This window comes from Martes martes, assembly GCF_963455335.1.
Source record: "Martes martes genome assembly, chromosome: 10".
In the NCBI taxonomy this organism is placed as follows: domain Eukaryota; kingdom Metazoa; phylum Chordata; class Mammalia; order Carnivora; family Mustelidae; genus Martes; species Martes martes.
The window spans coordinates 87,472,240-87,499,717 of record NC_137898.1 but is presented as its reverse complement, the minus strand read 5'-3'; the positions used below and the strand labels follow the sequence as shown (position 1 = coordinate 87,499,717).

At 43.4% G+C, this 27,478-nt stretch overlaps 3 protein-coding genes across 13 annotated transcripts in view; 2 read left to right on the top strand and 1 right to left on the bottom strand.

The window, feature by feature from the left end:
• VPS26B (VPS26 retromer complex component B) overlaps window positions 1-2,526 on the top strand; it is a 22,734-nt gene extending 20,208 nt beyond the window's left edge. Inside the window, exon 6 of the mRNA XM_080817030.1 lies at window positions 183-2,526. Within this exon, the coding sequence (XP_080673156.1) occupies window positions 183-329 (147 nt within the window). The 3' untranslated portion in view covers window positions 330-2,526. The remainder of the gene's footprint in view (window positions 1-182) is intronic.
• On the bottom strand, window positions 2,428-8,789 carry THYN1 (thymocyte nuclear protein 1). Of its 10 annotated transcripts, none has more exons than XM_080817031.1 (8): window positions 8,612-8,789; window positions 7,699-7,748; window positions 5,879-6,060; window positions 5,006-5,074; window positions 4,570-4,662; window positions 3,884-3,979; window positions 3,496-3,646; window positions 2,428-3,166 (listed from the first exon to the last, which is right to left on the bottom strand). In XM_080817031.1, exons 1-8 carry the CDS (start codon window positions 8,647-8,649, stop codon window positions 3,120-3,122), a joined length of 726 nt encoding a protein of 241 aa, XP_080673157.1. In that variant the 5' UTR covers window positions 8,650-8,789; the 3' UTR covers window positions 2,428-3,119. The 10 variants fall into 10 exon arrangements, with proteins under 10 accessions (XP_080673157.1, XP_080673164.1, XP_080673163.1 ...); XM_080817038.1 differs by having other exon boundaries at window positions 7,699-7,826; window positions 8,430-8,703; XM_080817037.1 differs by lacking the exon at window positions 8,612-8,789 and adding an exon at window positions 8,019-8,139 and having other exon boundaries at window positions 7,699-7,826.
• Window positions 8,278-27,478, top strand: ACAD8 (acyl-CoA dehydrogenase family member 8). 2 transcript variants are annotated; one of them, XM_080817028.1, is made up of 11 exons: window positions 8,278-8,418; window positions 14,281-14,381; window positions 14,818-14,987; window positions 15,751-15,860; window positions 16,273-16,349; window positions 16,751-16,888; window positions 19,160-19,295; window positions 19,391-19,488; window positions 19,826-19,978; window positions 20,641-20,743; window positions 26,888-27,478. In XM_080817028.1, exons 1-11 carry the CDS (start codon window positions 8,310-8,312, stop codon window positions 26,938-26,940), a joined length of 1,248 nt encoding a protein of 415 aa, XP_080673154.1. In that variant the 5' UTR covers window positions 8,278-8,309; the 3' UTR covers window positions 26,941-27,478. The 2 variants fall into 2 exon arrangements, with proteins under 2 accessions (XP_080673154.1, XP_080673155.1); XM_080817029.1 differs by lacking the exon at window positions 8,278-8,418 and adding an exon at window positions 12,888-13,809.

Sequence of the window (27,478 nt, the reverse complement as noted above, 5' to 3'; positions counted from 1 at the left end):
TGCTTCCTGCCCACACCATCAGAAGGAGCCCTAAGGTGGTATGGGTAATTGCTGTCATTGGGGAGAGAGAAGCAGAGGAGGTTTTACTAAGATGCCTGGGAGAGAATTGGCGACTTTGGGAACCCCCACCCTCATGCCTCCCTCTCAAGGTAGCATGTTGCCCCCCTCCCCCAATTCTGCAGGAAGTGGTGTTGTGGCGGAAAGGTGACATCGTACGAAAGAGCATGTCCCACCAGGCAGCCATCGCCTCACAGCGCTTCGAGGGCACAACCTCCCTGGGTGAGGTGCGGACCCCCAGCCAGCTGTCTGACAACAACAGCAGGCAGTAGGCCCCCAGGGCCAAGAAGCTGCTGGGCTTCCAACCCAGCACCCCCGTCTACCAAACACCAGCGGCTGGGGGAGGGGGAAGACAGTGTGATGCTCAACTGACCCGTTACTTGCAACCTGAAAACAAATCGTGTTTTGACTTTCTTTTTTCTGAAGAACCTAAGGGGCTTGGGTTGGGAGGCAGTCTCCTTGAGATCCTGCGGCTGATGTGGGAATAGGGATAGGTAGCATCCCGGTCGCTAGTCTCTCTGGGGCAAGAGCCTTCTATTGAGGCCTTCCGTGTGGGGGTGCCTTGCATTTTACAGGAGAGCTGAGAGTGGGCATCCTTGACTCCTGGGTCTCTGAGCTTCCTGATACAGGATATGAGCATGTCCCTGGGATTCTGAGCTGCCAGTGGGGCCCGGGGTAGTCACATCTTATTCTCCCCTCTACTATCCCTGCCCTTTCCTAAATGGCAGGGGGGAGACTGAAGATCAGGAAGCTACCTCTTTGGGAGTCTTGGATGTGGTGCTTTGACGTTCCCACAAGCCAACTCCTTTTGGCCTTTATGTCATTGCTGTGAACCAGACACCTCCCTTCTCCATCTTCTACGGACTCTTATCAGTAACATCCTGGAACAGAAGCTTGTAGAAGGGCCTTTGGCTGTTGTCCCCTCACCTTGAGAAATTCTGGGCACAGAAACACCCTGGGGTCAGTGTCATGCATGGATGGCAGCAGTGTTGAACACAGGAGGCCAAGCCAGGCCCACTGAGGAAGAAGCATGGTGACTATGCGTGGTAGCTGTCTGCCTTCACCCCGTGACTGTGCTCCCCAGCCCCTGGGGCTGGATGGTTCTAGGGTATTGCTGTGTGCTACAGCAAACCTAAACAAGGGCATCTGTTTCCTTTAAGAGATCCTGGGAAGGGGCCTTGATCTCTTTGCTTCCCTACGAATGGATCTTCATCACTCCTTACTCTCCCTTCACTTACTTTGTGGGAATTGGGGCTTGGAAGTTTCTTACTGATGCCCATGTCCCCTCATTCTGAGTTTCAGAAGAGAGATGAGAGCCTCAGCAGAAGACCCTGCTACACAACTTCAGGATAATTCTGCTTGCCAAATTATGTTTTCACCTTCACCAGTTGACTGATCAGAGTTTAGGACCATTGATGTTTTGTTTAAAAACATATATAAAAACTCTTGTGGGTATTCTTGTTACGCTAAAGGAGAGGGGGACTTCCCTCTGTTGCAGTGTGTGGGCCTACTGGAGTAAAGATGTTGACATCCTTTTCTGCCTCATCTGGAAGTGACCTAATGGCCTCCCTTCCCTTCAAGCAGACCCCACTGGCCAATAAGTACAGTATTTGGTGGTCTAACTTCTCCATAATTTGGGAAGCAGAGGGGTTCATTCCTGTGTCATCTTTTAGTGTGGAAAATTCGGACTCTTCTTTTCCTCGGAAATCAGTGCAGTCATGGGCCTCTGGCTGGGCAGGCTCATGGGTCAGGACTGAGCCTGGAGGAGAGGATACTGGGATGATACTTGAGGTTGACTGGGGACAGCAGACCAAGGAAGGTAAGGTGGTTCCCCTTCCCCATCCCCCATGCTAGACCCCAGGTACAGGTGCGACGGACAATCCCATGGGATCAGGATTACCCATCCAGCTGCCCCTGGATTATCAAGGTTAGGGGCTCAAGTGTATGGGGGAGGCAGGTTCTGTGCTCCTTGCCTTTTCCACAACATGAGATTAGGCTCTGGTATGCCTCCCATAATAGCTGGTATTCTAACTAGAAAGGACCTGTCAATTCCTCTGCCTCCCAGCTGACAACCCAAATTCATTTTCCAACTTTCCTAACATCTTAGACCTTTCTTCTGGGAGAACTAGAAGGTAGAATTTGATTTTATTCTCTCAGGAGCTGTGCATAAGCCTGGTCTTCTGTTTTCCCTCACTCTGCCCCCATTCACTCCTTGTCTGTGCAACTGTGGAGGTGAGGGGAGGCCCCACCCCCACCTTCACAGGTTCCCATACCTGGGAGTGCATAGGTACTAAACCAAGCAGTGCAACTTGTAATTAAGCAGCTGCAGTGTTTACATGTTTCTTAATGTGTCGTCTTTTCAATGGCTGTATTTTAAAAAAAAAAAAAAAAAAAAAGAACACTTGTTTCAGTTGTCTCTCTGATTAAAGGAAGCCCCTGTGGCTTGGAGGCATTGTGCCCATGGTCCACCAGGGTCTGTGATTTCTTGTCTTACACTGTCCCACTCACACCCAAGGGGAGATAAACTCCCACCTTGATCCAACACAATGCCTGCCCTCACCGTGGCTGTGCCCCCTGGTGAACAGTGATGTTTTATGAACGCCCATTTTAGACCAGCACATGCTGAGAAAGGAATGCCAGCTGTACCCTCATCTGGCAAGCTGTGCTGAAACTGCTGATGGTTTACCCCCCTGTGGGGCCCAGACGACTTCAGGGGCAGGTGTGGGGCTGGTATAGAAAGATGAAATTTTGTTTCAGTAGGTGGTAACAGACTGAACCCTGCACCCTGGTATTTGCTACAGTAAAGGAAGATGGTGGAGGTAAGCCTGCATCTTACAGAGGGGCGGAAAGATCTGCAGGGGAGTGTTCTAGTCCAGTGCCATTTTAAAAGAAAAGCTTTCCATCTTTGATATTAATGTTTTATTGGAAAAGGTACATGAAAACCACCTACATACACAACCCCAGGTGAACATAACATGCAGCCACCACACACTTTCTTTTGTCTTAGAAAAGCCTGACTTCTTTGGAGTAATGTCTTGCCCATTCCAGCAACAGTGTCCCAGTTAACTTGGCTCCTTTTCCTCCAGGCTCAAAATAAAATAAAACTCCTCTACCAAAGAAGGGAAAAAAAAGAAATGCATTAGGTGTGTCTCGTCTTGAATAGAAAAGTCATGCCAGGCACTTCACATTGTTACTGAGGCAGGTAGTCATTCATTCAAAAACTATTTATGGAGGGTTTTACTGTGTGCCAAGCACTGCCGGGTAATAGGTACATAGTAATGGGTAACTCCAGACATAGTTCTTCCCTCATGGGTGTTACAGATGAGGAGACAGGCTCAGAAAAGTTTAATACTGTGCCCAAGTTAAATCACTAGTAAATGTGAGTTCTTGGAGTCCTCCTGGTGTGTGGATAATATAAAGCAAAGGGCCCGCTCGTACCTGGGGTCAGGGGTTGAACTGAGAGTCTCTGGCGAGTGAAAAGAGCCATATCTTTTAAGGGGCCTCCTGTGGTTTTGTGAGCTTGGTAATGGGTTTTGAGCTCAGCCAGGGTAATGTAACGCTTCATCATCCGAACAAACTGTACATCCACCTATATGACAGAAAGGAATGTTCAGGCAGTTTCTGTCGACTGTGTTATTTGCTTCTTGTGGGAGGTTCTTAGGGGCAGAGCTGCCAGTGTTCTGTTCTTATCCCCAAAGCCAGGTAACCTCTTCTGAGTGTAAAAGCTGGACTGTGTACCTTGACCTAAAGACATCACACACCTTCTTCCTCCCTCTCTTTGTCCATCCTTTTGCTCTCATGAAATAGGAAAAATAGTACTCTTTACCATGGACCATTTAGGGTTGTCTTCTTTGCTGGATGGGTCATAATAGGGACTGTTTTTCTCAAACTGTGTGTGGTCTGGGTAAGCCTCCTTCACAATCTGAAACCAAAACCAAATCTCTAATCATTTGCCTGTACAGTCAACTCCATGGCCAATTTTTAACTCAAGTCCAACTTTCTCTTCTGACCCTGTACATACTCAGCTCTTCTGCCTTGCTCTAGAGCCACTATATCTGGAAATAATAACACAGTCTAGAGCAAGCATAGGAAATCAAACCTGTTTTGACAAAAATCTTGAAAGTAGGTTCAATATGTTTAAGTAGGTTAATACATTTAACCACGTATTAAAGGTTATTATTGGTACCACTGTTTTTCCACCTATAGTTAATAATCTTATCCTAATAACTTCTGGTTTGAAAGAGCCATCATCAGGCCGGTTTTTGAGTGAAAGACTGAGGCAGAGAACGAAGAGAAGTCTGTACCAGTGGGACTGAACTGAGGCCTCTCTTGTTATAGTCCTTGCTGTATTGGGAAAGGCCAAGGTGGTTTTTCCATATTCTTGTGACATCAGGGATGGGGAGGAGAGTATTTCTTTTTTGTTACTGATCAAAGCTGTGATCCTTTATATCTATATGAGTAAGTCTCCTTGAAGGAAGAGGGATTAAGATTAATGTTTATTGTACAACTAACCTTCACAAGTCCTGCGATGCCTGGCTCTTTGCAGTTGCTATGGTAGAAGAAGGCTTCTTGCTCCAGCTTCATGGCTCGAAGGAAGTTCCGGGCCTATCCCAGGAGAGAATAAACAACTATCCTCCTCACCCAGTGGAGAGCACTAATTAGCAGAATCAAGTCTGCTTTATTGGATGAGTTGTTCTTTTTTGCAGTTTCTTCCCAATTCAATTCAATGCTTGCCTTTGCCGAGACACCCAGACTGGTATGCAGACACTGACCAGAACACAGGCCATTTGTAAACTGTATACAGAGGAATTAAGATAGTTTTGAATACACAGTTTGGGATCTTGGAAAAAACAATGCTGGCCAAGAGATTTTGCTACTGAATAAGTCCTAGAAAGGAGACAGGCATTTCTTTGACCCTGGGTCTCAGGGCTTGCTCTTACACTCTTACCTGGTAGTTGCGAACACCATCCCAGCATGCTGTCTGCTTGGGCTCTGCTTTAAGATCCTCAATGCTGAACTAGGCAACAGGAAATGAATTCATTCATTAAATAGTCTTGGGGCCAGTTGGTAGCATATGGAAGTAGAAAGGTTTTTCCCCTATGTTGAGGGTACTACTTGCTGTAGTGGAAGTCTGTAGTTTACTGGGAAGTAGTTACACAAAGCCACTTCTATTGGGCAAATGTAGAGTAAGCGTTGCGTTACCTTGTTATCCTTGCTAATTAAAAGGATTAGTTGAATAGATAATTTAAATGATAAAATAACCTATTGGTTATTTGTATTTCACTCATTAAACTATTACATATTTCTATTTTCTCCAGACTGTTACTAAAGCTGATTTATATTAATTCAATGAATATATACTAATTGTTGGCAGAGAGATACATAGGAGTATGGTAAGTGTCAAGAGTAATGCAACCTAAGATTGAAACGTTGCCCAGATCAGGGGTTGGCAAACTACAGCTTTGTGCCCAGGCCTGACTTTGTAAATAGTTTTATTGGAGCACAGCCACACCATCTGATTACATGTTGCACATAGCCATTTTCTTGCAACAGCAGAGCTGAACCAGCAACCATAAGACCCAAAAACCTAAAATATTTATTATCTGGCCTTCTACAGAAAAAAGTCTGCCATCCCTTGCCCTAGATAAAGGATTCACAAAAGAGATAGTTGATGGTAGTAAGTCCTGCTGATTTTATTCCTTATAATCTATTCCCTAACCCTACCCTTCTAAGAAGTTGGTGATGGAACCCTGTGGTGTCCCATATTCACTTCTTAGCTGAAAAAACAGCTTGAAGGGATTAGAGAGGTACCTGGTCTCACCTTCACATCGACACCTTTCTCTAGTCGGCTTTCTGGCTCGGACTTCATCAGCCAGTAACTGCTTAGATTCTTCCCACAGTTTTTAGAGGCTGAAGTCTTCTCAGGGCTGGAGTTACCCATTGCCGCTAATGCCCCTGCTGGGTTCTTAGTCTTAGTACGTTTTCCTGCTGGCCCCTTATTGTCTGCAGTAGAAGCAAAAAGAAGAAACTGGTGAGAAGTAATGCTCTGTGTGGGGAAAGCACATACTTTGGAGTCAGACCTGGATCCAAATCCTGCCTCTGTCAGTTACTGGCAGTAGCAACTGAATTGCTGAACTTCAGTTTGTCTATAAAACTGGGGCAGGAATGCCCACCTTACAGGGTATCTCCTGGATTATCCATTCAATGGGATAAAAATAGTGTACATGGTTGTGGGTTAGGACTGACAGAGTCCCTGGTTTCTACTAAGTAGAAAGTGCCTTTGCTGAGGCTCTCTCTCCAATAAGGAAACCGAGCACCTACTCCACAGACTTATTTTGAAGATTAAATAAGGTAGTGCAAACAATGGAATTAAATAATGGTTGACATTATAATAAATGCTCAGTAAAGATTATCATCACCAACTCGTGGTTCTTTTTTGCTTGCTCACTATGCTTTGTGGCCTGCCTCCTGCTCCTTGAGGGTGCCAAGAGATGTTGGATAAGACAGCTCATTCTGGACTTCGAAAACTTGGCAAAGATGATTTTTTCCAAAGAGAATTAGAGAAAGAGTGCCTGGAACGTAGTAGGCACTCAATAGCTAAGTTGTTCAATTCTTACTATATAAGCTCTATTTGTTATCCTAACAATAACTCAGTTAATCTACATAACGTAGGAGATATTTTGTTCATCTGCTAAATGTGTCCAGATTACACATTTCAGTAAACGGTATAATCAGGAACTGTCCCCTGGTCTATCTGAATCCATACTTAATGACTATATTATACTACCTCTGAATTAAGCCTCAGCTCCTCCATCAGCTCTCATTAAGTATCATTCATAGACGTCTAGTAGTTTGATCCTCCCTAGCCTAGTTTGTAGGTGGTCCATTTGGAGTTAAGCACACTGCAAACACCATTAGGTGTTGTTAATAACACAATGTACTATAGTCAGTCCTAAAGCACTTTCTCTACCGTCAGTTTTGTTTCTGTTCATCTTCCATTCATCCTCATGAATATAAAAATGGCATCACATTTTCTTTGCCTGTGGAAAGCTTTCCCATTTTTTTAAGGACTCAAGTTCCACTTCTCAAGGTGTTCCTCCCTGCTCTCGTACCCTTAGCCATGGTTTCCTAAGACCCCTTTCACTTACGTCTGTTTGCATTTTCCATGAGAGCACAACTGTATGTTCTTTGCCTTTGTACAAGCCACCCTGTATCTACACCAACTACTGCTTCAGTGAACAGAAGCAGCTCTCGGTATAAGGTTGGTGGGAAGAGGAAAGGAGAAGATGGAGGGCAGTTAAGGATAAAACAACAATCCACAAAGGATTCTCCCCACAGGCAGGGATTTGAAAGTGAACGGTATTTTTTTTTTTTTTTTAAGATTTATTTATTTGAGAGAAAGGAAGAGTGTGTGTGAGCCTGGGTATGAGCAGAGAAAGAGGGAGGAGAGAAGCACCCTCCCCGCTGAGCACGAGGCCAAGTGGGGCTCCATCCCACCCTAAGCTCATGACCTGAGCCGAAAACAGGAGTCCCACGCTCAACCGACTGAGCCACCCAGGTGCCCTGAAAGTGAACAGTATTATACAGATCCTAGAGAAACTATTTACAGGGCTACCTTTTTGCAGCCTGGAGGCAGCTCACCTGGCCCCGCAGCCCCGCCGAGCCTCTTCCGGGGTTTCGGCATGGTTTCCCTGCGGGGGTCGAAGAGCAGAGGATTCCAAATCAACCGAGAGAAACAAGACGCAGCTCTGTTATCTGCCCCCAGAAACCTGCGCAAAGCAAGATGGAGACAACGAGAGAAATCTGAGTCTCAGCCCCGAGGGATTTTTGCGGAGCACCGATGCAGCTGGCCTTGGGCCCCTCAAATCCTTCCCAGTTATCTACGACCCCATTTCCATCTTGCAAAACCTGCCGCTAAAGTCTCATCGGTTCTCTCCCAGATCTTTCTCTCATTCATTCACCATTCTTCCGAGCCACTGATCACACAACTCCGCAGACGGAACCCCAACCAGGCTCCAGAAGGCCGGCACTGAGTCCCCCGCCAACACCCGGACTAAGTACCACAAGGCACTTTTGCGCCGCGGCCCTGGGGATCTCTGGGAGTTGTAGTCCTGCTCTGGCATAGACCCGCCTGAGTCTGGGCCGTGAGGGCGCTGGGTGCACTACAGCGCCCAGGGTACACTGCGGGTCCCGGTCTGCGCCCTGCCCCGGGTCACTGCGTGCAGGTTCTGGCTGGAGTGGGAGCTGCTAATATGTTGCGGAGCGGCTGCTGGCGGCTGAGAGGGTGCTTCTACTGCCTGCACGGCGCTCTGCGGGCCCCCGCCAAGAGCGGTCGCCGGAGCTTGGTCTCCTGCATAGATCGTAAGACTCACCCCGCTGGTGCAGGTGTCCGGTCCGTGGGCGGGGAGCGGGTGCCGTGGTCTAAGCGCCCACAGAGCGCTTGTCACCCCCGGCTCGCTCTGGGCGGTCACTTGGGCCACCACCCCCAGGCCCACCTGCCCGTTCCCGAATGGGCTTCCCCCACCGGCTGGTCTCCCCATTCTGTCCACCTAACTGGTTTCTCTGACCGCCTTCACTCTCTGCGGTCTCCATCTGTGGCGCCCCTGGGCCTCTGCTACACTTTCACCCACCCCTAAACTTGTGGGTGGGAAGCCTGGCGTCGGAAACACGTGCTGCAGGCGGTCCTCTGGCTTTTTAACCCTATCTTCCCTCCTGCCTACGTCACAGGGGCCCTCTGAAGACCAATGAAGATAGGAAAATATAGCTTGGTCTTGGTTGCTGATGATATTTGTTAATTGTTCAGGTCTTCCATAAACGTACTTGGTAGTATCAGCCTCTTGATAACAAGTTTAATACGTTGATATCAGGTTTAATAAGTAAATTCATTTTCTTATGAATACAATAACTAAGGGTTTTATAATGAACCTCACAACTCTGAGGGAGATTCTGTTATTATCCGTACTTTCAAATAACTAGTGGGTGCATAGAAACTCCTGGTGGTGTTTTGTCTTGTCTTAATCCTAGGTGGTAAAGGATAGTAAAGATGTAAATAGCTTGGGCTGGTTGTGGTAGATGAAGCTAAGCTCCTTTAAGTGATGCAGGAGTTGCTTAGGTAAATTTTGTGACTTAGCACCTGTAGTTATACAACACTTTTAGTGTTGAAATTCCCGTTGAAAAATAATTACTACTGAAAATGGGAAACTACCCGGAGTTGACAGACCTGAATGTCTTCAGGCACCAGGCAAATAATTTAGATGCAAGTAACAGGGAGTGATGGTGGGCCTAGCCCCACTAGGAATAACCAGCGATTTTGTGACTCTGACCATTACATAATCGTGTTTTTTTCTTCTGGAAAAAAACATTTTTTTAATAAATGTCGCTTTTCTTTATGACAGATTTGGTATGAATCCCCTTGATTGACACCCAGATCTCTGACATACACTAGGATAGAATACCGTTTTCCTCTCCCTGTCCTAAAACTCCTTCACAAGGTGCTGCCCGTTCTAGCAATTGGAATTAGGTAAACAAGGTCACCCTTGCTGATAACAATGCAAATAAGGAGTTGTTCTGGTAACAAATGTATTAAATATTTAATAGGTTAATATTAAATACTAAATAACAAATAGGTTACATAGGCTACAATATTTCTAGCAGCTGCTTGTGTAGTTTGAGCCAGTGAGGTACTTTTACACCTTTTTAAAATAAAGTACCTCTTAATTAGTAAAATGAAAGGAAACTACCCTTTCAATGTATCATTCTACATACTAGAATATAAAATTAATGGGAGTGATTGACAAACATTTGTTTCATTGCATATTTTAATAAGTGAGAAATGATTTTTAAGAGAATTATGATTTGTATTTTACTTATTATATGTTATATATATTCATCATTATGTATACTTCCCTCATCCTACAGATGAAGAAATTTACTCAGTGTCTAATGCAGCCGCCTCATTTTACAATGGGATAACTGAAGTGGATTGAGGTAGTTGACTTACTGAAAGTTGTACATTTAATACATTTAATAACATCAGAACCAGAGCTCAAACACCTGATTGCTTGTCTAGTGTTCTTCCACTACACTTTGCTGCAATGTCACAAGCATTCTTTGAAACACCAAGATTCTCAAATAGAACTGTTGATTCTCTAGTTAGGTTTCTACTTTGGATGCATTTAAGATTCTTATATTATTTAGAGTTTTTGTTTTGTTTTTGCCTGTTGCTTACACTTAGGTTGTAATACAATCAAGGGTTTCCTTATCTCATTTGGGCCCACTTTCTTTCCTTTTTTTTTTTCTCCTTGAGATAGTGAGTATGTGTGTGCATGTACAGGCATGTGGTGGTGGGGGAGGGGGAGCGGAGAAGGGCAAAAAAAAATTTTTTTTTAAAGATTTTATTTATTTATTTGACAGATGGAGATCACAAGTAGGCAGAAAGGCAGGCAGAGAGAGAGGAGGAAGCAGGCTCCCTGCTGAGCAGAGAGCCCGATGTGGGGCTCGATCCCAGGACCCTGAGATCATGACCCGAGCCGAAGGCAGAGGCTTTAACCCACTGAGCCACCCAGGCGCCCCAGGGCAAAAAATTTTTTAACTTAAATTCAATTAATTAACAAATAATTTATTATTAGTTTCCTAGGTAGAGGTCAGTCTTACATAACACCCAGTGCTCATTACATCATATGCCTCCTTAATCCTTCACCCAGTTACCCCATTCCCCCATGTCCCTCCCCTGGAGCAACCCTCAGTTTATTTCCTATGATTAAGAGTTTCTTATAGTTTGTCTCCCTCTCTGATTTCCTCTAGTTTTATTTTTTTCCTATCTTTCCCTATGATCCTTTGTTTCTTAAATTCCACATATCAGAGGATATGATAATTGTCTTTCTCTGATTGACTTATTTCATTTTGCATAATACCCTTTAGTTCCACCCACATTGTTGCAAATAGCAAGATTTTGTGTGCGTGTGTGGCTGAGTAGTGTTGCATTGTATATATGTATACACCACATCTATTTGTGGATAGACATCTGGGCTCTCTCCGTAGTTTAGCTATTGCGGACATTGCTGCTATAAACATTGGGGTACAGGTTCCCCTTTGGATCACTACATTTGTATCTTTGGGGTATTTACCAGTAGTGGAATTGCTGGGCCATAGGGTAGCTCTGTTTTCAGTTTTTTGAGGAACCTCTATACTGTTTACCAGAGTGGTTGCACCAGCTTGCATTCCCACCAACAGTGTAAGAGCGTTCCCCTTTATCTGCATCTGGGAAAGAGAAAATCTTAAGCAAACTCCGCTCCAAGGGCAGAGCTCATCCCAGGCTGGATCTCATGACCCTGAGACCATGACCTGAGCCGAAATCAAGAGTCACATGCTTAATGGACTGAGCCACTCAAGAGCTCCAGGCCCTTTTTCTATTTAGCTTTGCCATTTTACAGTTTACTATGTGTTGGCTTCTGGAACTCGGCTAGTAACTCTGTCCAACTTCCTTAAGTCTGGTTTTTGTTTTGTTTGTTTTTAATGTATTCTGGGATCTCAGGTGTTTTTACTTAGTTACCATGCTTTCTTATGTATAATTTGCTTTTTAACTTGCCTTTTCCACTTTTTTCTGCCAAGTAGTGCTCTCATTTTATTGGTATTCCTTTATCAAAAAGTGGGTTGGATATTGTATTTCAAAACGTGTAATTATGTTGTATATATTTGCACATAAGATTTTCATACAGTTGTTCCCTGATGTTTATTTAGGATACAATTCAAACCTATTTCTTAAAACATTTTGTTTCTTGACCTACTTGTTTTACTCTAATAATAATAATAATAGTAAATGTTTATTGAGCTCTTTGCTGGGACTGAAATTCTGTAGCACTTCTCTTTATACTATAAGATTTATTTATTTGACAGACACAAGTAGGCAGAGAGAGAGGAGGAAGTAGGTTCCCTGCCGAGCAGAGAGCCTGATGCGGGGCTTGATCCCAGGACTCTGGGAACATAACCTGAGCCGAAGGCAGAGGCTTTAACCCACTGAGCCACCCAGGCGCCCTATACTATAAGATTTACATTATCACCATTTATGTTATCCTTTGTGTGAATGGACTATATTCATTTTTGTAACCCCAGTACTGTTCCATAGTAGACATTCAATAAATATTCTTTTGTGAATGGTCTTTAAGCTATGATCTACAAGGGCATTTCTGCAAGACTTCTGCAAACAAATGAATGACCTCTCAGTCAAGAGCCATGAATTGTTTATTCCTGACCATATTCCTGTGAGTAACAACCAACGTAAATTTCTGCTCTATCTAGGCTTCTCAAAGTAGCCTAATCTCTAATCCTTATAAGTATTCCTTTCTGAGATTCTCCAATAGAGACCGACTGCTTTCTCCTGGCTCACATAGCCAGCCATTACTGCTGCCTATGCCTGCCCTAAAGAAACTGACTCTGCAGCCTGCTCTTCTTCTCTAATGGAAGGCTTATGCATCACTATTAGGCACTGAAATAAATTCTTATTAAGTGTGGCTCCATAGTCTTACTTTAATGCTCTTTAGCATCACCCCATAATGACCACACCTTTAGCACTAAAGGATGAAACCTGAGTAGGTAATACAGAGCCTTGCACTTCTTCCTTCTACCCTATATTGTACCTCAGGGCTTCACTTGGAAAAGAATAGGCGGACACTCTATTTTTTCTTACACGCCTGCAGCAGGTTGTCCTTTCAAAATGACAGTAGTAAGAGACAACAAAAGAGACATAAATATGAACAATGTAAGTCTGAGTCACTCTGTGTAGGTTGCTGATCCTGATGTATATTCCCAGGATTTGTTGTCCCATCTTTTCTGAATTCGCTATACTATTGCCAAAAGTTGGTTTTCACGGGAGTTTTGCCTAGGCTGTTTACTTTCAGCTCTGGCCTGCTGCTAGCTGGAAGTCTGCATCACTGCAGAATAAGAAAAATATTTTATACCTTACTTAATTAGCTAGTTGACTTGGATGTCTGCTTTCTAATTCAGTGTGATCTTACTCTCTGCAGTTTTTTTTAAAATCTGTAAAAAATGGTGTTCGTGTCATTTGAGGAACTGGCTATTTAAAGAAAATGTATGAAGTAATGATATTGTGAATTGGTAGTCATTCTGTTTATGTTGGTAGATATAGTTCTCTTTCTCCTGAAGAATATCACCTCTGATAAAGGACTACTTTGGTGTAGTCTTTCATTAGGTGTTTAAAGTTCTAGAGAAACTTCTCCTAATGAGGCCACACTATGTATCTGTTGATGTCAGTCACTTCTTTGTCCTTAGCTTTTAAGTATCGCAAACCCAAAAGTGAAGGAATTACCCAAAGTCACATCACTGATAGTTTATGATAGAAAATGTTCTGAGTATGCTGAATCCATTGGCTAAAAACAGATATAGTAGGGCCTTAACCATGTTTTCAACACTGGAAGACTTTTTTTTTTTTTTTATCATCAGTGTTATCAGTGAATGTCTGGGATTTGCCAAATGCATAGCCTTATTAGAGGATCTTTCCCTTAATTTGAAGGTAAACCAAAGTACACATATCTTCCTTTTCCTATTGATCTTTTTTTTTTTAATTTGTTTATTTGAGAGAGAGAGAGAACAGAAATAGGGAGAGAGAGCATAAGCCAGGAGGAAAGGGAGAAGCAGGCTCCCACTGAGCATGGAGCCCGACGTGGGACTCGATCCCAGGACCCTGGGATCATGACCTGAGCCAAAGGCAGATGCTTAACCAACTGAGCCACCCAGGTGCCCCTCCTATTGATCTTTTAAAATGAATATGTTGAAACAGACAGTTATGCAGATTCATAGATAGGACAGATTTTCCCAGGATACTAATACAGAAAAGGTAGGACATCCTAAAGGAAAAAAAATGTTTACTATAATTTGAGGGTCAGTGTATGTTTACTGTTTTTTAATGTGGATTTATGAGGAGGAAGGGATAAATAAGGGTACTGAAAGAATAAGCAATTGGGAGGTAAATGAAGCCAGCCGATCCACTGGGGAGGAAAGAAGGGAAAAGATAGTATATCAGATATTATCATCAGATAATATATCATATATTAATGGTGGGCAAGGCCATTCTATGGATGTTAAAGGTTATACTGCATAAGAGAAATGCTACAGCATGTCCCTGTCTCAACTGCACGCCTCTTGATATTGGTACTACTCTTCCCTGACCCCTGTCCTGGCACTGAGTATATGCAATCTTACTCACAGCTTCCGTGGGACTGAATGAAGAGCAGAAAGAATTTCAGAAAGTGGCCTTTGACTTTGCTACCCGGGAGATGGCTCCAAATATGGCAGAGTGGGACCAGAAGGTGGGAGTTTTCCTTGTGGCTAGACATTCCAGCACATGCCCCCTGTAGTCACCCTGTCTTCGTCCCCTTGTAGTCCTGACTGTTCTGTGTTTATTCTCCTTGCACAACTCTTAATGCAAATGAGAGTAGTGGTAATGTGATTCCTTCCCTCATCTTGTAGGGACTAGTTTTTTGTTTATTTTTTTAATTGTGCATAGATTTGGACACTCTTAAAACCAAGGCAGTTCTGCTGATAATTAAAAGGAACTTTAATGCTAGAAAACCAGTGCTTATAGAATGCATTTTAACTGCTACTCTAGATAACAAAGAGCCTGTTGAGTTAATGTAGGATATACACATTCCCAAATGCAAACCTCTTAATCCCTCATTGTGCCCTTTGAAGAAAAGTCCGTCTATGAATCCCTTACTGATGACCCTGTTCTCTTTTTCTATGTAGGAGTTGTTCCCAGTGGATGCAATGCGGAAAGCTGCTCAGCTCGGCTTTGGGGGAGTCTATGTACGAACAGATGTAGGTGGGTCTGGACTGTCACGGCTCGATACATCTGTCATCTTTGAGGCCTTGGCGACAGGCTGCACCAGCACCACAGCCTATATAAGTATCCACAAGTGAGTGCCAGAGCTTGACGAGCACAGTGAAGTACTCATCAGGTTGACTGGGAAATTTCAGATAAATAGGGAAAAGTTCATCTTTTCAAGTTGATTGCCATTGAGGAACCAGACTATAAAGGGTCATGATCTCAGGGTTGTGGGATTGAGCCCCATGTCGGACTCCACACTGGGCATGGAGCCTATTTGGGATTCTCTCTCTCTCCCTCTATCTCTACTCCCCCCCCTTACTCATGAACACATGCACTCACTCACTCTCTCTCTCAAAAAAAGAAAAAGTTCATTCTAGGTCTGCTGCTGCCTCTCAGACTTGAATCTGTCATCTTATATGTATGTTGCTTAGCAAATGAGGTCTGTCTGCCTTCTCACAAATCCTAGATTGAGCTAGAAGCAAACAGACTTCTCCAGGAGAGTGGTCAGGGCCCTGTTCCCATCTTCCTCAACCCAAAGATGAAGCCCCCCAGGAATTTGTCAAAGTACATATAACTCTTTGATTTTTAGGGAACTCATTTAACCTAAAAATAGCATGAACATCCAAGTGAGAAGCACTTTGGCCCTGCTTATCTCTGGGTAGTACAGGTTCCATGAATATGTTTTAACCCAGGCCTTTCCTTTAAAGCCGAATCTTCTCAGTGGTGACTTTCCTCTTCCCACTCTCTCTTCCTGCTTGGCTGCTTGTCTTCTCTTGCCCCATCCCTTCCCCCCTCAGATTTCCTTTTCTCCATATTAGCTCTATCATTGTCTTTTCTTCTTGGTATATCAGCATGTGTGCCTGGATGATTGATACCTTTGGAAATGAGGAACAGAGGCACAAATTTTGCCCACCGCTCTGTACCATGGAGAAGTTTGCTTCCTATTGCCTCACTGAACCAGGTGGGTTTGCCACACCACCAGCGAGACGTAGTGGGGGTGCTGCTCAGGTGAAGTCACGGAGCACTCTCTCATCCCACTGACACACGTCTGCCACGAAGCTGGGTTGCAGAGTAACACATTCCCATGGCCTGATCTCACAGGCCTAAGAGTGCTCTAGGGCAGAGTCTCTCCAGGCTGCAGGTGGGAGCCTCCTTTTACTCAGTGTGTTGGGAGATGGAAAATGGTCTAATTGCTGTCCACAGTTTTCACCAAATACAGAGAGTTCCTCTGGCTATCTGCATTTTGAAGTATGAAACACTGAGCTGCTGGTTATAAGGGAAGATTTCCTTGGAAGTGGAACTGTGCTGGGGACCCCTTACCTTCACTGACTTTCTCTCCCACCTTCTCTGCTTCCTTTTGATCCCTGCCTCAGGAAGTGGCAGTGATGCTGCCTCCCTTTTGACCTCTGCGAAACGACAAGGAGATCATTACATCCTCAATGGCTCCAAGGTACCAGCATGCCCACCTTACAGAACACCTTGGAGATTGTTCCCACCTTTCTGCTGACATCACCTGGATCCTTGTTATCTACAAATTAGTATTTCCTAGGAGTTTTACACATTGGGTAGAGAACCTCTGACCTATTTCCCTTTATTTACCTTCACTTTCTCGATTTTCTGATCTGAGTCCAGATAATCTTGCTCATTTTTGTCTGTCCTTTTTATAGTCTCATCAGCTAGATTCCCAATTCCCCAGTCAGCACAGGTTCTTTTTACCCCTCCTTTACCCCTCTGTACCATCATGCCTCTTGGTGTCTTACTGTCAGGAGGACTCTGATTGTTTTCCCAGGTGTTAGGCTCCAGGGACCGATGTGTTTCCTTAACCCTGTACACCCCCTCTGCAATCCCCAGGCCTTCATCAGTGGTGGAGGTGAATCAGACATCTATGTGGTAATGTGCCGAACAGGAGGACCAGGCCCCAAAGGCATCTCCTGTATAATTGTGGAGAAAGGAACCCCTGGCCTCAGTTTTGGCAAGAAGGAAAAAAAGGTGAGTGGCTCTTGGACACAAAATAATGCAAGTTCAAACAATTCAAGAGTCTGGCACCTGCCAGACCAACCTCTGTTCTGTTTTAGGGAATAGGTAACATACTTGCTAACTTGACTTGGACACAGTTGTTTCTATTAGGATTTCAACAGGACCATATGGAATAGACTAGGGCATGGCTGAGGAAATATCACACCACTGGCAAAATGGCAGAGTGCCCCAGTAAGTTGATCAGCTGCCTGCTTTTTAGCATGAGAGATTTCTTGGACATCTGTCCCACCTTCACTTTTGGCCTGTATTTCTTATCCAGCTTCTTATTTTGGCACATTCTTTTATCCCAGGAAGAAATACTTACAGATCTGGTGGTGACTATAAGTCTTAGGGATGAAAAGCATATGGGCTACTTTTCATCTTTAAATAAAAATAAAACTCATTGGAGATAATCGTGTTTCAGTAATAAAAAGGGAGAGTGTTTCTACAGGTGCTTTGAAAAGACAGTCCTAGGACATAGCAATCCCATAGCCAGACCATGAATAGTAGACATATGATTCCATAGCTGTAGCTTGTGGGAAGATGAGACCCATTCAGACTTGTTAGGCCAGGGGACCAGAATAGTCATCTCCCCCCACTATGTACTGTTATAGTTAGGATTCTGGGGGAGAAGTCAGGTAATGAAATGACCCCTAATTATACTTCTCCTTTTTTTAAAAAAAGATTTTATTTATTTATTGGACAGAGAGAGAGAGATCACAAGCAGGCAGAGAGGCAGGCAGAGACACAGAGGGAAGCAGGCTCCCTGCTGAGCAGAGAGCCTGATGCAGGGCTCCGTCTCAGGACCCTGAGACCATGACCTGAGCCGAAGGCAAAGGCTTAACCCACTGAGCCACCCAGGCGCCCCTATACTTTTCCTTTTGTAGTTCCTAGGGTTTCCATGTTTCCCCTCATGAGCTTTCCTGATATTTTATAAACTGCCAAAGAGTTAGAGGTTGTAGTGCCTCTTTTCATCTATAGTATAGTAGGTTTTTACTAGATTCCTACTATGTGCAAAGCATGATGCTGGCTCCTGGGGTGGAGGATACAAAAGTCACCCCTAGCCTTATTTGAATTCATAAGACATACGTTGTTTTATCTGTGTAAGATGTATAAGCTGTGATTGTAGTATGTAAGTTGTGTATGTGTTATGTAAGATACATAGCTGTAGAATATCTTAATTCTAGAAATGTCTGCTTTGGGTCATACAACAGGGACAGACTTACATAGTCTGACACATAATTTTATAGGATCAAGTTACACTGATTTAGGTTGTTGGTGCTTATAAAGGCAGTGATGATTATTTCAACACACATAGGTGGTATCTACCACAGTGTCTGTGACATCTGTTGACAGAACACCAAAGCTGTCAAGTTTCGTGCCTAGAGAAAAATTGCAAATAAGTTCCAGAAACAAAGTGTATCTTTTCTTCCTTTCAGTTTCTGTTTTCTCTCACTTTTAAGTGTATACTTTTATCTTTCTTTTTTAATTCTTGGTTTTGCTTTATATATTTTTTTATGTAAGGGAAATTTGGAAGGATACCTGTGTATTCATTCGACAGCTGGTGAGTGCCCACTATGTGCCAAGCATTTGTAAACAGTAGAGGTAGGATAGTGAACAAAGACAAAGCTCTGCCCTCATAGAGATTACCTGTCAGCAAGTAGGGACAGGCAGCAGACACATACATAAGCAGGGTACCTTCTGGTAGTGCTCTGTACTATAGAAGGGATAAAACAGGTTGATAAAACAGTGAAGAGAGCTTGAAACTTCTGTGATACGTCTGGGCTCTCAGAAGTCATGAATTTTGAGATGAGATCCAGAGTATTAGAAGAAACAACTTAAGAATTCTGGGCAGAGGGGCGCCTGGGTGGCTCAGTGGGTTAAAGCCTCTGCCTTCGGCTCAGGTCGTGATCCCAGGGTCCTGGGATCGAGCCCCGCATCGGGCTCTCTGCTCAGCAGGAGCCTGCCTCCCCCCCCTCTCTGCCTGCCTCTCTGCCTACTTGTGATCTCTGTCTGTCAAATAAATAAATAAAATCTTTAAAAAAAAAAAAAGAATTCTGGGCAGAGACAATAGTAGATGGCCTGTTTGGGAAACCAAAAAAAAAAGTTCAGTTTGGCCCTAAGGTAGTGAGCAAAGAAGAGAACAGAGTGGGATGAAATTGGACAGGTAGGCAAGGGCTTGTAAGGGTTTGTAAGCTGAATGCCACCCTGTTGGGCAGCCATATAGTCCCTGATTTTTGCCAGGTGGGGTGGAATTCACAGCCAACCCGCGCCGTGATCTTTGAAGATTGTGCAGTGCCCGTTGCCAACAGAATTGGAAATGAAGGACAGGGCTTCATCATTGCCATGAAAGGACTGAATGGAGGGAGGATCAATGTTGGTGAGAACACAGCAGGATGGGGCAGGGAGGCAGCCAGGCTGGGGCAGGCAGCACTGTCCTGGCTCAGTTGAAATGTTCACACTCTTCCTTTCCAGCTTCCTGTTCTCTAGGAGCTGCTCATGCTTCAGTCATCCTCACCCGAGACCACCTCAGTGTTCGGAAACAGTTTGGAGAGCCTCTGGCCAATAACCAGGTAATTTCCCAGAGGCCCCTGCATCTGCTTTCCATGCTGCATGAGACCTGCTCTGTGGCCCATATTCTCTTGGAGGGTGAGGCTATGAGTTTTCACTGGAGTTCTGCCCCCATCTTAGAACTTGTGTTCTGATTTTATCAGTAATCTTTTTCAGGAGGGCAAAGTAGGCTTGGAACTCACAAGGCAGTACATTTTCTTTGTAGAAGAGGCAGGGTCTTTGAAGCGTGGGGTCAGTTAGAAAAGGTACCTCATGAGAGATGTCTTATAGAGGGTCCCAGATCAGTGCTGGTCTAAGCCTGTGTATCTTGTCTGGTTCTCTTCTCCCCTGTTGCTGTAGTACCTACAATTCAAACTGGCTGATATGGCAACAAGGCTGGTGGCCTCAAGGCTGATAATCCGCAACGCAGCAGTGGCTCTCCAAGAGGAACGGGAAGATGCAGTGGCCCTGTGCTCCATGGCCAAGCTCTTCGCTACGGATGAATGCTTTGCTGTGCGTGCTGATGCCCTCTGGCTGTCTTGGGTGGACAAGGAGCAACTGATAGGTCCAGGGATATTAAGAGCCATTAGTCTACTCCTGGGGTGCTGCAGAGATCACCTTGGGGCTTAAGGATATAAATGAACTCATGAGAGGCCTGCTTGGGAGCTCTCAGAACTGACTTTTTACCTTCTCTGTGCCATTACACACTCAATTCTGTCACTGTCATTCTGTTGTGTTCTAGATGAGACACTACCTTTGGAAGAAGGTTTGGCGCAGCCCCATCCCTCGTGCTCAAATTTAGCACTAGGCTGTGCTTAAAATGTCAAAGGCAGAACTATTTCCACATGAGGCTACAGTGTCACTAGATGGCATCATAGGAAGTTCATGTGATCCCATCCAAAGTGCTTGTGGGAGGCTTGTCCCCTGCAGATAATAAAGCAAGAAAGGCAGAGCTCTCCGAGTTGCTTGCCTGGTGGGAACTGACAAGTTTAGTAGGTAAACTTTCCATGTTGTCTAACCACACAGAATACGGAGCCCCTCTTTGGGCTTGGCTCGTTATCTTCCTCATACTAGTTTACAGCAGGCTGCCAGATTGGGGGCTGGGGTAGAAAGAAAAGCCTTATGTTCCACAGTCTTCCCCTAGTCAAAGATGTCTAATCCCTGTCTCCCTGAAGATCTGCAACCAGGCTTTACAGATGCATGGAGGCTATGGCTACATGAAGGACTATGCTGTTCAGCAGTATGTGCGGGACTCCAGGGTCCATCAAATCCTAGAAGGTAAAAATTGCCAGAGCTGTTCTCCAGAATGCTTATAGGATCACCACTTCCCCCAGCCTGTCTGTCCCGCTGACTGGTTCTGAGGGTTCCGTCGGGCCCTGTTGTCTTTTGCCTTTCTCCTTCCTCTTTCTCCTGACCCCGCTCTGGAGGTGTTTGTGGATGCCATACAGAGCACTAGCTTGGGAGTCCGGAGGCTCTGCTTTGTCACCATGAGTAAGCTATCGAATCACTCCATTTCTGCTTTTTTTCCTCTGCAAATTTTAGAGAACACTCAAATTCAGGTAATATGTGGGAAAGCATTTTGAAAACTTCAACAACAACTCTTTAGTTTTATAAAGTACTTGGTTCTCAGGGATCTCAAAACTTCTGTACAGGGCAGATGTGAGCTGATTGGATCACAGGCAACCTCTATAAATTGATAATATCTCTATCAATATTGCTAATGGATTTTTCAATTAACTAAATCATATGGGTATTTTTTTTGGCAATCATAGCCTGGATTGGGCTGGAATATGTGTAAACTGCTGGAGGCTGGTTCAGAGCATTGGCCTTTTCCACTCTCCACACAAAGTGGGGATGTTTTAAAACTGCATGACTCCTCTCTCAGTTGGCGTAGGCAGCCAGAAGTGGTTACGTGGTAGGAGAGCCACGTGGGGCAAAAGCTTATCTAAGTGACCTTCAGTGATGCAGTGTGGGGCTGCTTCCAAGGACGCACAGGAAAGACCTGAGGGCATTGGTGTCTCTGTCATTTTCAAAGCATTCTTTTTTTTTTCTTTTTTTTTTTAGATTTTATTTATTTATTTGACAGAGAGAGAGACACACACAACGAGAGAGGGAACACAAGCAGGGGGATGGGAGAGAGAGAAGCAGGCTTCCCGCCGAGCTGGGAGCCCGATGCGGGGCTCTATCCCCTGATGGGATCATGACCTGAGTCGAAGGCAGATGCTTAACGACTGAGCCACCCAGGTGCCCCCATTTTCAAAGCATTCTTGAACCTGAGGAGGCGCCAGAATCTTTCAGAGGGCTTGTGAAAACAGATTGCTGGGCTCCACACCCAAAGGTGCTGAGTCAGTGGGACTTAGGCCTGAGCATTTTGCATCTCTAATAAGTTTTTCAAGTGAAGCTGCTGCTGGGTGTCTGGGAACCACATTCTGAGACATGTTACGTCCAAATCACAGGCTTCTAAAAGTTAGAGTTGCTTTCTTCTGCAGATCTCATCCCTGAAATAATGTCAGTGAGCTCAGTCACTGGTGCTCAAGTTCCCCATAGGCTTTTTTGTGTTTACTTGTAAAGTTATTTCCTTACCCAGCATTTAGGAATGACAAGTTTAGTAGGTAAAGAAGAAATGGTAAAACCCAGGTACGTTTATTTGAGGGCATGCCATCATCCACTTACAGAAAATTTGGGGCTCTAGTCTCACTTTGTTTCATTGTGGACTTTGTTATAGGATAAATCTGCAGTTTTAGATTTGATTTTATTTGAGATATTACTTATTCCTTATGGAGGTTCATATCTCTCTTTGCATTAAAAGCGACTATAAAAATGAAGCAAGAGGGGGGCGCCTGAGTGCTCAGTGGGTTAAAGCCTCTGCCTTCAGCTCAGGTCATGATCTCAGGGTCCTGGGATTGAGCCCAGCTTCTCTACTCAGCAGGGAGCCTGCTTCCTCCTCTCTCTCTCCCTGCCTCTCTGCCTACTTATGATCTCTGTCTGTCAAATAAATAAATAAAATCTTTAAAAAAAAAAATGAAGCAAGAAGTTGATCTTTCAGGGAAAATATTTTTGTCCTCTTAAAATTTACTTTTCTGATTACAGAAGAAATTGATATATTTATTGTTGAAAGCTTATAAAATATAGGAAAAGTAAAAAAAAATAAAATTCATGTTTCCACATTCAGAATTAATATTTTGGATTCCTTTTATATGTAAATCCAGAAAATGTCCTTTGGGGCTTTTTCTGTGTTTTTGTAGGTACTTTTTTTTAATGTGAAATATAGTTGCCATACAATATTATATTAGTTTCAGGAGGGCAACACAGTAATTAAACAGTTGAAATAGTTTGAGAAGGAAATATATTAACTCTTCTTTAAATGTTTGGTAGAATTCCCCTCTGTGGCTGTCCAGTCCTGGTCTTTTCCTGGTTCAGAGTTTTTTGATTGCCAGTTCAACTTTGTTACTCATAATCAGTCTGTTCAGATTTTCTGTTTCAGTCTTGGAAAACTGTATGTTTCTAGGGATTTATCTGTTTCTTTCTTCTAGGTTGTCCATTTTGTTGGCATATCATTTCTCATTTTGGCATATCATTTTTCATGATGACCTCTTATAATCCTTTATGTTTTTGTGGTATTGGTTGTAACTTCTCTTTCATTTCTGATTTTACTCGTTTGACTTCTCTCTCTCTCTCTCTTTTTTTTTTTAAGGCTGGCTAAAGATTTATCAGTTTTGTGTATCTTTCCAAAGAACCTGCTCTTGGTTTCACTGAAGTTTTCTGTTGTTTTTTTAGTCTCTGTTTCATTTATTTCACCCTGAGCTTTATTATTTCCTCCTTCTGCAAACTTTGGGTTTGTTTGTTCTTTTTTTCTAATTCCTTCAGGTGTATAGTTAGATTGTACATTTGAGATTTTTCTTTTTTTTTAAGTAGGCTCCACCCCCAATATGGGGCTTGAACTCATGTCCCTAACTTTACTGACTGCACTACTTAGGTACCCCAGTTTTTCTTATTTTTTTGAAGAAGGCCTGTATCACTATAAACTTGCTTGTTAAACTTGCTGTGTCCCAGAGATTTTGGAACTTGTCTTTCCACTTTCATTTCTCTCATGGTATTTTTTTATTTCCTGTTTGATTTCTTTGTTGACCCATTTGTTGTTTAATAGCACGTTGTTTAGCTTCCATGTGTTTTTTACCATTTTTTTCCTGTAATTGATTTCAAGTTTTATACCATTGTGGTTGAAAAAAATGCTTAATATGATTTCAGTCTTCTTAAATGTATTGAGAGTTGTTTTGTGGTCTCCTTACATGTGACCTTAGAGAATGTGCACTTCCAAGTGCACCTGAACAGGATGTGTATTCTGACATTTTTGGATATGTTCTGTATATATCTGTGAAGTCCTAAAGTCCTGTCTGTTCTAACATGCCATTCAAAGCCACTGTTTGCTTACTGATTTTCTGTCTGGGTAATCTGTCCTTTGATGTAAGTGGGGTGTTAAAAGTTTCCTACTATTATTGTATTACTGTTAGTTTCTCTCTTTATGTCTGTTAGTATTTGCTCTATATACTTAGGGCTATTGGATCGGGTGTGCAGATATTTATAATCGTTATATCCTCTTGTTGGATCAATCCTTTTATCATTATGTAATTACCTTCTTTATGTTTTGTTAATTGTTGTCTGGTTGTTTTTATTCAGTTTCTTTTTTCTTTTCTTGCTGTCTTCCCTTGTGATTGATGACTTACCTTAGTGTTATGCTTGGGTTCCTTTCTCTTTATTTTTTGTACATCTCTTACAGGTTTTTCATATGTGGTTACCATGAAGTTCATATATAACACCCTATTATATAGCAGTCTATTTTAAGTGATGGTTGCTTAAATTCAAACACATAAAAGCACTACATTTTTAGCACCCTCCCATTTTATGTATTTGACATCATATTTTATGAGCCCCTTAACTAATTTTCTATATATAAGTGATTTTAAAATTACTTTTTCTTTTCTTTTGACCTTCATACTAGCTTTGTAAGTGATTGATCCACTACCTCTATTAAATGTTGCTTTTCCAGTGAAATTTTTTTTTATAAGTTGCTTACTTCTAGTTATTGCCTTTTCTTTTCAACTTAAAGTAAGTCCTTTAACACTTCTTGTGAGGTTGGTATAGTGATGATGAGCTCCATTAACTTTTGTTTGCCTGGGAAACTTTTTTTTTTTTCAAGATTTTATTTATTTATTTATTTAAGAGAGAAAGAAAGAGAGAACCCAAAGAGGGGGAAGGAGCAGAAGGAGAGGGACAAGCAGACTCTGTGCTGAGCACAGAGCCTACTGCATGGCTCGATCTCACAACCCTGCGATCATGACCTGAGTCGAAATCAAGAGTTGGACGTTTAACAGATGACCCAGCTAGGTACCCCTGTCTGGAAAACTCTTTATCTATCCTTGTCAGGTAGACTATTCTTGATTGTAGGGTTTTTTCCTTTCAGCACTTTGAATAACATCATGCCACTTTCTTCTGGCCACAAAATTTCTGCTGAAAAAAATCAGCTCATAGCTTTATGGGTGTTTTCCCTTATACATAACTATTTGCTTATAAGAGTTCTCTTTATATGTAATTTTACCATACACACACACACACACCCCTACACATATCATGGTATGGCTCTCCTGATTTATCTTGTCTGAGACTCTGCTTCTAGAAACGAGATGTCTCTTTTTTCTCCCAGAGTAGGGAAGTTTTCAGCCATGATTTCTTTAAATAAGTTTTCTGCCTCATTCTCTCTTCTCCTTCAGGGACCCCAATAGTGCAAATGTTAGTATACTTGATGTTGTCCCAGAGGTCCCTTAACCTATCCTTTTTTAAAATTCTTTTTTTCTTTTTGCTGCTCATCTTGGTGCTTTATTCTACTCTGTCTTCCAGATTGCTGATCCATTCTGCATCCTGTAATCTGCTGTTGATTCCCTATAGTGTATTTTTTTCATTTTAGTTACTATACTCTGCAGCTGTTTTTTGTTTTATGTTTTCTGTCTCTTTGCTGAAATTTTCACTAAATTAGACTACTCCTCTCTCAAGGCCTCTGAGCATCTTTATGACCATTATTTTGAAACTTTATCAAGTAAATTCCTTATCTCTATTTTGTTCAGTTCTTTTTCTGAGGTGTTCTTTCATTTGGAGAATATTCTTGTCTCCTCATTTTTGTTTTTGTGTATCAGGTAAGTCAGACTCTCCGGGTCCTGTATGGAAGGCATCTTGGAGGCTCGGTAGTGCAATCCCTCCTGGTCTCTAGAACCAGGCACTCCCAGGGTGTCCCCTGTGTGGTCTGCATGTGTCATGCTGCTGTGTCTGGGCTGTGACTACTGTGGGCATGCTGGTAGCTGGCTACAAGGCCTACCTGTGAGTCTTGTGGGTGTGTTAGTGGGCGGCAGTGACTTTGGGTGGGGGCAGGCAGTGGTCCCCACTGAGGTTGCCTGCCAGGTATGGTGGTTAGTACCTGCTTGGAGGGATGTCTGCTGAGTTGAGTGTGTTGAGCCCAACAGATCTGCAGGCGAATGCCAGGGTGGGACAAGCAGTGCTAGCAAGGTAGAGTGGGTGTCAGGTCTTGCTCCCAAAGCATCTGGCTAACTAAGCTGTAGGAGTACAAGAAAAATGGCACTTGCTAACATTTCCATTCCCAGAGAAAGTTCCTACAGATCCCTGCCCCTCTGGCACACAGCTGAAAATTAGTCATTAAACCTCCCTCATGTATGACCCAGTTTTCAAACTGCTGCCTCTGTGCTGGGCTCTGAATGACTGATACTGTGTGTGGGCCCTTTACGAGTAGTGTCTCAGTTTCCTGTAGCCCTCTGGCTCTCCTAGAGTTAAGCTCCACTGATTTTCAAAGCCAGACAGTATGGGGCCTCATCTTCCCAGTGAAGATCTCCAGGGCAGGGGCTGTCTGCTGTGGGACTTGAACTTCTCACTCCTCAGGAAGGACATCCACATACTAGCTTGTGGGTCCTGTGCTCCTGCTTGTGGGTCACTGTGCTGTGGGTTTGGTTCCCAATAGTCTCTGCCCCTCCTACCCTTCTCATGTGACTTTGTCTTTATATCTTTAGCTATGGAATAGCTGTTCTGCTACAGTTTAGGTTCACAGAGTGAGTTGTGCTATACAGAGTTTCAGCCTTACTGTGTCCATGGGAGGAGGTGAGCTCAGCATTTTCCTACTTGGCTGTCTTCCCCTGTCCCAGGAGAGGTGTTTCTAAAGAGTAAATTCATTCCTTACTTCCTGACATTTTTCTGTATTTTGCAGAGAAGTCTGTGATAATCCCATCCCACTCAGGGTTAAAGCAACAGTTGTGGTTTATAGCTGCTACTGCCCTGAATGAGGCTGGAACTCCTTGCTTTAAGCTTTACCAAGCTCTCAGACTTTGCTGCAACTAAATCCTTCATTCTTCCCCCCTCTTGCAGGTAGCAATGAAGTGATGAGGATGCTGATCTCTCGAAGCCTGTTTCAGGAGTAGCACCCAGACTTGGTGTTCACACGTGATGGTTAATGTACAACTCAAATCAGAGGTTTCCTGTGGACTGTTAAGTTACAGATGAGTCATGGATGAGACTGAAGGACTGAGCTCTTCTAGGTGGACCCAAAGTGGTGGGAGCAGCATCAGCTATAGGAATGGGACAGAGTCCTCAGCAGAACTAGAGGAGTTGCCCTGATTAAGAATGTTACAAGAAGACATACTGCCTTGTTTTCCTAATGCAAAAAGGTGACCAGTGAAGACTCATCACCAAGTCAGAGTCCTTTCTTGGATCCATGTTGTCCTGATTTGTCTGCATTTGGTGGTTCACTGAATCTCTCTTCCAGGGATCTGAACACTTCCATTGAGGGTTTTTCCTGATGATAAAGCAAAGGTGTGGGAAAGGAGAAATGGACAAAAAATGTCCTCCTATCTTTTCTTATGCTCTACTAAAGATGCAGAAGGTTTCTCTGGGTTGCATTTCCTTTGTAGCACTCCTGTGATTGTAAGTAATAATAAAATGAGTATTTAGGAAACCTTA